Source organism: Clupea harengus, unplaced genomic scaffold, assembly GCF_900700415.2.
Source record: "Clupea harengus unplaced genomic scaffold, Ch_v2.0.2, whole genome shotgun sequence".
Classification (NCBI taxonomy): domain Eukaryota; kingdom Metazoa; phylum Chordata; class Actinopteri; order Clupeiformes; family Clupeidae; genus Clupea; species Clupea harengus.
Window position 1 is genome coordinate 172,131 of NW_024879590.1, and position 10,882 is coordinate 183,012.

Consider the following 10,882-nt stretch of genomic DNA (forward strand, 5'->3'; position numbering starts at 1 on the left):
TCTCTTCTCACGTTCACAAGTTTAATTCTCTCTTGTACACGCTTGAACCATTAAACCCCTCCCAGTCTAAGGTCCATACTCCAGTCACACTTTGTTCTGTGCCAGGGCTGTCATTTCAGGTGGTAATCTATTCCCTATATAACTACACAGACTCTCTATGTTTGGCTAAACGGATGATCCTATCCTGCATTTGTTATTTGATTATTTTGATGCTTATATATGTCCACCTCACAGACCTGTAATGAACGGTATGATTACTCTGTGGACCAGCCATCCACCACACTTTTAATAGCTATTGCATTCATCTACATTTGGAAAAGGAATTGTCTAAATGTTGGGTCTATGTAAACTGTAGTCGGCAGACTTTCATTTGGTCCCAATCAAATACTGACACTTCAGTGTCAGATAACACACACAACTCTGTCCAAATTAAAAAATGCACGACTGCAAGTCTATAATACTGTAATTGTAACAAATAAGAATGATGGCAACAGAGTGATGCATATGAATACTAACTTACAAACATGGACCTGGCGATGCAATTTGGGTCTGGGGGCTCATTTTCATTGTTGTTGTTGTTATTATTATTTATCAGAGTTTGGCATCATGGCTACTAAAATGCACTGGTGACCACAGAAAAAAATGACTGTTGTGTGTCACATAGCATGCTCTAAAAGAAAGGGCTGTGTGAGCAGATGCTACAGTTAGGAAGTGAAACTCCTGTTTATGTCTCATACATCTTGTTCTGAAGCCCGCTAAGATGCTGAATGAAACAAATCACCTCCTAGTATCAAATACTGTACCCTGTATTCCATGACAGTTTCCTTTGGAAATAATTCATTTTCCACAGGTGAACTCTAGGTGGAACTGGTACGTCATAATGTTCCACTGGGGTGTCTTGAAACTGGCGTGTAAAAGTGTTAAAAATGTACTCACCTTGGCAACTTGGTGAAATCAACTTCAGATATCAATAGCGCTAACTGTTATATCAACATTCTTTCACAAAACCGAAGCTGAATCTCAGACTGCAACTTGAAGTGTTTGTGTTTTTCTGAGAAACAAATACGTAGTAAAAAAGCTCTCTTTACTTTCATACGTTTAATGTATTTACTTGTTAATTTTGTCATTTCAATTATTTTCTTACAAAATATAACAATAATTATAACAACAAATTAACATAACAGAAGTGATACGATATAAATTGTTTTTTTTTTTGTTTTTTGTTTTTTTACAAAAGAATAAACAAAGGCAGTGTTTTACTCCCTTTCAGCCTCTTCAACAACATACATTTCTGAACCTCCTGTAAGAAGTAAACAAACTCAATAATGACAATTCATCAGAACAGTAGGAGTGGAAGGGTAAGAAATACATAGCAAAAATAAACATGGTGGGATACATAGAGGGCCTCCCTGGTATTCTGAGCAGGCAGGATCAAGGACAGCCAAACCACTCTCCCCCCTCGCATCTGGATGGAATTGATAGAGAAGGGTCTGGACACAGGCCAAGATAGACAGGAAGTGTCATTACCAGCACCCTCATCAAGTAGTTTTGCACTATTCACAATGCTTTTTTGCAACGTGCAAGACTCAAATGCAGGTTTTCTCCACCATAGTCCTGAGCTTGTAAGAAATGTCGAGAGACTGTGAAGATTTAAGAACACAGAACTTGAGAGATGGTGATTGGCACTTGGAGGTGATGTTCTGAGCCAGAGGCCGAGGTGGTCTTACTTTACCCGGCCAAAGTCAGTCTTAAGACAAAAGAGTCAGGCCACAAATAACAAACCCTGCACCGGGTGACTTACAATCAAGCAAGATGCCCATTCAGTAGTGACCTGGTCCAAAGATATCCTACCTTAGCCACCTGTTAAGTTTTTGTCTGTCTTTCACGTAAAACATTACCACAGTCCACTGTTGGTGAAGTAAGCCCATTGTGATGCTGCAACACATGTTTGCATCAGCACAACAATTTCATATGATTTCATATATGCAGTCAAACAGCCAGCCTCGGAGATTTAAAGGTAAAATAGATACACAGGTATGACCAATGTTTGTTTCTGTGGCATATTCTTGCAAGGGGTCCTCTGAGCATGTGTTTATGAAAACAAACAAACAAATAAACAAAAGCACAGATCTAAATCCCTGATGACTTTGGGGTTCTTATTGCACAAAATGGCTGCTCGTGTGAAAACCGTATGACTAAACTCTGACCTTACAAGAGAGATCAGGATAGATAGATAAAATATGTATCAAAGGAAGCACAGGGAAAGATGTAAAAATGAATTTAAATAAAATGTGTTGCTATGTCACAATGACACACTCCATCCAGAGCAAAGACCTTATAACTCTTACAAGCTTTTTTCCAGTTCCTCACACACTTACAAAAACACTCCCAAAACAAAATCACATTAAAACTCACAAGGAAATACTCTTTACGAGACCTTCACAAGATCTTTACAAGGGAGAGTGGTGTGCACTTAGGAATAGAGTCTTTGTTCACACAGAAGTTCAAAAGGCCAGACTGAATTTCAGTCCTAACATGGATGACATGGGGCAAGAGACATAAGTGTCCCAGCAAGAGGGGTATAAAAGAGTCAACGCTTTGGTGGGATGCTGGGGCAAAGGGGTCATCTTAAGGGGTCAGCTCAGGTCAGAGCAGCTCAACAAAGTTATTAGGCTGGGGAGTGGTGGGCACCAGTGTTCCAGATATGATGTCAGCTTGCAAGACCTTCCAGCAGAGCTGGTGGGCCTGACTTCCCCTTGTGTAAGTCCTGTGCTTCAGGGACTGCAACGGAGTTCAGATGGGGGCACATTATCCCCTCAACAATGTAGAAAGTTCTCTTGCTCTATAAATCTTAAATTATGGGATCGTCTCTGCCCTTGGCACAGTTGTGGACTGAACTGGATCAGTCCGTCAGGAGTACAGTACGTGTTCTGTGGACATTCGAGAGAGAAGACCTCCGCAGTCCTCCCACCTCTGTAGTTGGTCACTGTGTGAGGGAGCGGGGGTGCTGGACGGGAGCATGACACAGAGGGAGAGGAAAGCCCCCCAGGACCCCAAACTCAGCAGTGACGGACGCGGAGGGGGACGGAGGGCCCGGGGTGGGAGGCATCAGAGGCAAAACCGGTGGCATGGAGAAGTCCACCTCCATTCTACTGGAGACTGGCACTGAGCCTTGGCCACAGTCCGAGCCTGACGGGAGGTCATCCTGGAGGTAGGAGCCCAGCTGCAGGTGGTAGAAGCCTGCACCGGGGAGCTGGGAGTCTGGGGTGTGGGGAGGGAAGCTGTGGCTGGTGGAGGTGCAGGTAAAGGGGGAGGAGGAGGGGGAGTAGGAGGAAGGGAATAACTGAGGGGGGGACAGGGAGTCGGAGCAGGGTGGAGGAGGCTCCCTCAGATCCTCCAGAGAGGGGAGAGGAGGGTAGGGGCTGAAGACGGACTCCTGAGGCGGGGAGCAGGGACACGAAGAGGCACACAGCTCTCTCATAACCATTCCACACCCAGCATCTAATGAGAGTGAGAGAGGGAGGGAGGGAGAGAGAGAGGAAGGGAGGGAGGGAGAGAGAGACAGACAGATAGATACAGACAGAGTCAGAGACAGATAGATTTGTAAACCTACATGTCATATAGCTATATTTAACTGATAACGCAAACTAGGGTAAGTTGAAAGGGATATGATTTAATCATGTCCTGAATTTGGCAGGAGAGATAGCTGCGCAATATACTATCTCTCAAATCCATCAGCCTCCATAGATTACAGTCTTCTACTCCTGTAATGAATTGACCTCAAACCCCTGTAACCAGATATCCAAATAATCTGTAATCTATCTATCCCACTCTCCCCTTCCCTCCCTCCCTCTCTCTCCCTATGCCTGGGTCTTTCTCTCTGCTGTGTTTTACCTGTGCGGCCCTGCCTGCAGTGCATGCAGTGAGTGTTGTCTGCTCAGGGCTTTAACAGAAAGCGCGCTGTTCGCTTCCGTCGTGGACGACCCTGTGACTCCTCTGGAGCCAGGAAACATGCACACGTGCGCACACACACACACACACACACACACACACACACACACAATGCATAGAAAGAAAAAAAAAAAATGAAAGATAATAAATAATGAATAAAATCACAAACATAACAAATGGGCAAGAATGAAGAGATGAGCTAACACTGACACATATGGTCTGATCAATTACACCAAACAATGGAATAAAGAATGGCAAATAAAGTTATTCCATGTGGAAGAAATAAAACAACTTTTTAAATCAGGGCGTCAAAGGAGCAGGGGGCAATGAAAAACAAATGAGAGGTGAGGATGAATCTGAAACCTTTCACACAGATCTGTCTGTCTGTCTCTCTGTGTATGTGTGCGTGTTTGTCTGTGTGTGTGTGCGTGTGTGTGTGTGTGTGTGTGTGTGTGTGTGTGTGTGTGCGTGTCTGTGCGTGCGTGCGTGCGTGCGTGCGTGCCTGTAACACCTTGTTTCTCCAGGTCTGGCGAGGGAGAGGGTGTGTTGGACTGGCCGGTGGAAGTGTGCGAGTTGCTGCTGCTGCTCCTTTCCATCTCTACGACCTCTCCATCCTGCTCTCCATCGTCACTGAAACACAATCATAAAACACACACACACACACACATCACACATACATCATATCAACAAAAAACACATGTATGTAATCAAATATGAAAGAGGTGTATGTATTGAGTGTTTTGCACATATTCTCATGCCACTGTCAGGGGCCTTTTAACCAGAGCAAGAGGGTTTGACCCAGGGTGCTTTTGAAGCAGGGGGGATTTTTTTGGCAGGTGTTTGACCAAGGCTGTCTCTGCCGTATGAATGTAACAAATGGGGTTTTTACTTTGCAGATGGAATTATTTTGCTTAACTGTGCCCTTCACTGTGTATGGAAAGACTATCTGATAGAGTATTACCTGCATTTCCATTTTGAAAATATTCAAACCCCTTCCTTTTTTTATATATTTTGTTCTGTTGCAGCCTTATGCTAAAATTGTTTCCCTCATCAATCTACACTCAATACCCCATAATTATAAATACTGCAGTAATACGTTTGGTGTGAGTGATCAGAGTTGAAAGGACTTGGTCAGTTTGGTTCACATTTCGCCTGTTTCAGTTGTTTAGTTGGACTCCATGTTTAGTGTGTGTTCCTGTTTCAACTCACATGTTTCCCAACGGCATGTTGTATTTCCGGCGCCCCAGCCTGGTGGTTTGCTGAAGGAAGAACTCGTGCCTCTCTGACTTCTTCCACAGGTAGTAATACTCCACACACTCCCCTACTGAACGTGTGCGTACCTATTAGAGAGAAAGAAAAAATAGATGGATGGACAAATTATTCATTTTATTTGGGGCCTGTGTTGGGGTTTTAAGGCTTATCGTGCGTTCAGGTAGCTGGGAATTGGGGAAAGTTCCCATTTCGGAATGTCCCACTTCCAAATTGACAGCGTTCACATAATGTAGGGTGAACAGATTTGAGTTTGTGAAAAAGAGGACACTTCGTCGCGGGGGAGGGGGCGGGGTAGTGTATAGCATGCCGGACCCCCCCTCTCCCCCGCGACGAAGTTTTGACAGCTTTTTCAAATGCAGACATGCAGATGACCCCGCCCCCTCCCCCCGCGACGAAGTTTACCAAAGGCTCAGAATGATCGTATTTAGGGGATAATTATCGTAGATCTGCCAGCACTGACAAGGCTATCGACCATTGACAGTTCTCTCTTCAGTCAGAGCTCGCGCAAGAAGGTGGAACGTAAGGGAGATACCCTTTCCAAAACTTGTAAGGGCTTAATAACTAGTTTGTGAAAGACCCAGAGAAACACAAATATCCGACAAGGCAACATTTTTCCAATTTTGGAATCCCTGCCGGACGCATTTTTTAGGTCTCGAAAAGAGGACATGTCCGGGTAAAAGAGGACATCTGGTCACCCTAACATAATGACAACAAACAAGCAACAGTATTGACAGATAAGTAATGTTAAGAAGGCTAGCTAGCACAGAAGGCTAACGCTGCGTTAGTAACACAAAAGTCACACAAAAGTTGCAACACAAAACATCCCAATGACCTGCGCTAATGAGTACAACCTAAATAAACAGTGAAGTGACTTATTTGTGCCCTGAGCATGTACATTTTTTATCCTTAACCATAGCATGTCAAGTGACCTCAAGCCTACTTCTCAGAGCTCTCAAAAATATCCCACTTTCCTAGTGGGTTGTTCCCAGTTCGACAGACGTTCAGGTGTATTCTCCCACTTGGAGGTTGGAACTTTCTCAGTTCCCAGTGGCTCATGAACGCAACATTATATGAACTGCAGATGGAGGGTTTTCAACTTACCTTGTTGGCCTGAATGAGATGGAAGTTCTTCCCATGGACACGGTAGCCATGTTCAAAGTTCCTACACTCCTCCTCACTCCACGCACACAACTCCTCTGCACAGAGAACAAAACAAGGACCAGACTAACCACGATGCAAATGGGCATTATTCCATGTTTACAGACCGAAGAACAGGAAATTGGGAAGAGTAACATGCGCTGCATTTTCGTTTGGAAAAATAATCTTATCTTCAGCTAAATCACTCCACTGTGCTGGCAACAGCTACAGCTTCAACATGACTCATGTACAAGCCCAGTTACAGGCGTCATCTGCTCAACTACTCGTCAGTTTCTTGTGTTCATGTTCATCTTAAAAAAACATTCAGCTAAATCCCAAACATTAACTAGTGAAAAATGTTTTACAGTGGTAGAGCCAACTGATAAAAGACAGAGTGAAAGAAAGAAAAGAGACAGACAAAAGAGACCAAACCCAAATTCTTACCATTAAAAACTTTAACATTAAAGTGTAGTCTTCTCAAAGCCTCCTCAGCATTGAAGTTACATTTCACAAGCTCATAGAGCGCCTGAGAGAGAGGGGGGAAGAGAGAGAACATTGTCATATTGCATTTGCTTTCAGTCTATGATGTGGGCTGGGTTCCATGAGGTCACACAAAACCACAGTAGACAGATTTGCTTTCCGCCTTCACATCATCACACATCTGGTGTCTTCTGTACAAAATCTGGCAACGGTGGGGACTGTGAAATTGCAACTTCATATCTTTTTGAATCCATGGACAGAAGTTATACATTTAGTGAAGACTGAATGAAGACACCTGTAGATGTCCTTACCTGTTCGTTGTCCTTGACTATGTCTGTTGCCATGGCGTCCACATGTCGCCCCTGACCCCATCGTCTCTGCGCGAGGAGCAGAAACTTCTCCACGTCTGAGGGTGACAGGACCTCAGGGGTCCACAGCAGCTGATCCTCACTCTCATAGGCTGTGACGGGTAGAGAGTCCCACACAGATGATGCACACTAGCATTCACACCGATCAATGCAAACCATTCTGACCTGGCAATTTGGTTTGGTAAGCTGGACATAACTGGAGCTAATCAACGAGTCCAGCACCAACACAATTATACAATGATGAGGAGAAGACGCAGCTACCTCTCTCCTGGTGGGAAAAGACACTGAGGGGTGGGATAGTGGCCTGGTACTGAGAGCCCACCATAATGTCCTGAGAACAAGAAGAGGACAGATAGACAGACACACAAAGGCATTTCCTATTAATAAAGCAATCAAGTTACACATGGCTTGGTCTTTCACAGAAGCACACATTTTTTCATTTAATTTTTGTGATGGTGACGATGATCACCAAGTAATGTTCAAATAAGTAGCTTTATCAATCTTAGAGGAATTTATTCAGTTCAAAAACATATACTCAGCTACATCTGTCTAACATGTTTCAACTGACTCAAACTAACTTCACCATTCCAGACAGACAACATATGGTCAACACATGGAGAAGAGAACCCCGGAATACAGAATATAAACTTGACAGAATACAGAAGTGAGTTTGGACAACCCTCGTTATCTCTGGAAACCACTGTATCAATTTGAAATCTTATAAATATTTCACCATCCACCTCACCTTGTGGCTGTCATTGGAAGGAATGGAGGCACTGTCTGAATCTTCTTCTGAGGAGGAGCTTACTGATATGTCTTTGTCTCCGGATGTAAGACAATGTGCTGGAAATGGACAGACACACAGACAGAAGGTTTATCCAGTGATACACGTTCAAAATGTTCTACTCTGCTGGAGTACCCACTAACGTTTAAGTTTGTAGATATAAGTAAGTTCTCGTCTGTGCACAAACACATCTTACTCCAGTAATAAAATGGATAAATAACAAATAAACCGTGTCACGTCCACTTCTATGGGTTAAGTTCCTTCTTTTACATATTTGACATTTCTGGTAACTGAAACATTCAGTCCATTCTTGTAATTCTATGACTATGTAAAACTACCTCACAACTAGGGCTGAACGATTAATTGCATTTGCGATTTAATCGCGATATGATAGAACGCGATTTTCTAACCGCAACGTTCGCGATTAAAAAACGTGGTCTAAAAAAAAAAAAAAAAAAAAATGTTTAAATGTTTTTTTTTTTTTTAAGATGATAAATTTTGCACACAGTGTTTAAAAAGTGCATGCCTAGTGTTTATACTTAAAATTACTTTTTTTTAAATTACTTAAATGCACAGTGGCAAAGCCACCTATTTGTTGTTCTTGTTTCTGTAATGAGCAGTTAAATAAAAAATTTAAAATGTGGGAAAGAATATTTTACACTAAATGTATCTAATATTGTGTTGGTCATATTTAAATCATTCATTACGTTTTGTTGGGGAAAAAAGAGGATACAAAAAAAAAAATCGCATATTAAATCGCAATCGCAATATTTTGGTAAAAAAAATCGCAATTAGATTATTTTCCCAAATCGTTCAGCCCTACTCACAACACCAGCAAAGTAGAAAACATGGATCCTCTGCCATAAAAAAACACAAAATTATAAAAATTGTATTTTACTGGTGTGTGTCTGTGTTGAGTGTGTGTGTGTAACAGCTTGTCTTTTCACTTCTCCCCAATGGAGTCCTTTAAAGTGAGTGTGAATGAGCTGAAGGTGTTAACCAAACTGGTCAGGAAGAACCACTGGTCAGCGAAGATCCACACTATACCTTGTGGGCCCTACTCCCCATAGATCCATCTGGGCACTGGGGCAATGTTTCCAACAAACAAACAAAAAAATTACTTTTTTCCCCCAGAACGTGTGTTAGGCTTAAGCTAATTTCAAATCACCCACAAGACAATCTGTGGCAGTGTCTCAGTGTTTACCTGTAACCAGTATTTACCTGCAACATGCTGTGTTGGTTTGCTACCATCGGTTCACTTAAAACCTTGACACTGCATAACCAAACGCAGGACAGTCAATTTAAAATAAAGGTAAGGGAAAACCAGAGTAGGTGGTAATGCTAATGATGTAGGACATGGCGGCTTCAAACACATCTCCAAAGGGGACGATGTCTCAGGACACGGCTTCGCATCTCACCTCTTAAATGGCACTGAAGGATGTCAGAGTTATCAGAGGCTACCGAAGGTGTGAGGTCATCAGCCAGTGACTGGACCTCTTCCTCCCCATCCTCTTCTCTTGAGAATAGATCTTCAGCAATGTGATCCTGGAGGGAGACAATTACAGTATTTAGTAAGCTGTGTATAAATCACTCACTCAGTCAAAGAAGCATGTAAGCAGTCAACTGACAACATGTTTAATCAATAAATGATGCATATTACTGATTTCTATCATTCAAAAACAATAACATTACACTGGTGTTGTACACTGGTTAAGCCCCTTAAGGGGCCTGTGTTGAGTGCAGCATTATTCATTGTTTGTTACATAGCGTTATGGCTCCATCAGAAGGTTCAGTTTGAGGCTGTTATCATATGTTTACCCAAGCTGGCCTCAGGCTTTCAAACACAAGGTAAACAAAGCTCCAACTCACAAACAAGTTCCAATACAAACTCAGAGCAAGTTTCAAACTACAGACTACACCCCATTATGGTGCCTTTCTTCTCTCAAAAATACTTAACAAACTGTGACTGATACCGTTACACCCCTCTAAACCCCCACTGGCCTTGCAGTGGCAGTGCAACAGCCTTTGTGTGGTGCGTGGGCATAACTTGCTTGATTGCCTGAGAAGCTATGAATAAAAGCCATGCTGTTTGCCTTCAGAGGGGGGCTTGCATTCTCACCATGCTTTTGAGGCTGGTGCTCACCATGATTTTTTTTGTGCTTTGTTTTTATATTCATCCCCTAGATTTCAAGTCAATTTATTTATTCACTGAAAACAAAAAAACCCTATTTTTATAAATTCTGTGGTCCGTCTCCGATTTGTGTTGCGGCTCACGAGCTGGGTCATAACATAACATAATTTTAGGGTGAGTGAAGGGTCACTGTGTTGAGCACTAACTCTCATAGTGAGAGTGCTTCAGCTGGGTGGCTGTGCTGCCCTTCCATCAAAGCACTTGTTTGTGACTTTGCTATGTAGTTTTTTGCTTATTGTGTTTGGTGATTATCCCAGGTGGGGTTCGCTTCAGAGTAGGGCGGTGGTGCTGTCTACTCATAGGGTTTGTTTGTAATACCTGTAGGGTTTGTTTAGAGCAAATGTGTTTCTGTGACCTGTGCTGCATGTTGAAGTTTCAGCAACTAGTATCTGTCTGGCTTGTGCTGAGCCTTTCATAGTACAGTATGAGCTTGGGGCAGCTGCCTCTGTGGCATGTGCTCTATGTTTCCCTCTGTCTCCCTCGTTCTCCTTCTTTGTCCTAGGTGTAGAGAACTGAAGACTGGATGAGACTGCAGAGGGGCTTTGTCTTACATTTTGGGGCTCCTAGAGGAACCCTTTTAAGGGGGGTGGGGTGCAACAACGTTTGGGTGGTGCATGGGGATAATCTGCTTGATTGTCCACACCTGACAAGGCCATGATAAAAGCCATGCTGTTTGCCTTCAGAGGGGGGCTTGCATTC

General features: G+C 43.0%; 1 protein-coding gene across 1 annotated transcript; it reads right to left on the reverse strand.

Moving 5' to 3' along the window:
- Nucleotides 1–1,093: 1,093 nt before the first annotated feature.
- Nucleotides 1,094–9,568, reverse strand: LOC122129094 (mesoderm induction early response protein 2-like; the record flags this gene model as incomplete). Its single annotated transcript, XM_042704127.1, has 10 exons — nt 1,094–3,501; nt 3,895–3,996; nt 4,463–4,581; nt 5,161–5,291; nt 6,325–6,419; nt 6,805–6,886; nt 7,152–7,300; nt 7,470–7,539; nt 7,954–8,051; nt 9,411–9,568. Coding segments are annotated over 9 exons (961 nt in total), but the record flags the coding sequence as incomplete, so codon positions are not given.
- Between the last annotated feature and the right edge of the window lie 1,314 nt (nt 9,569–10,882).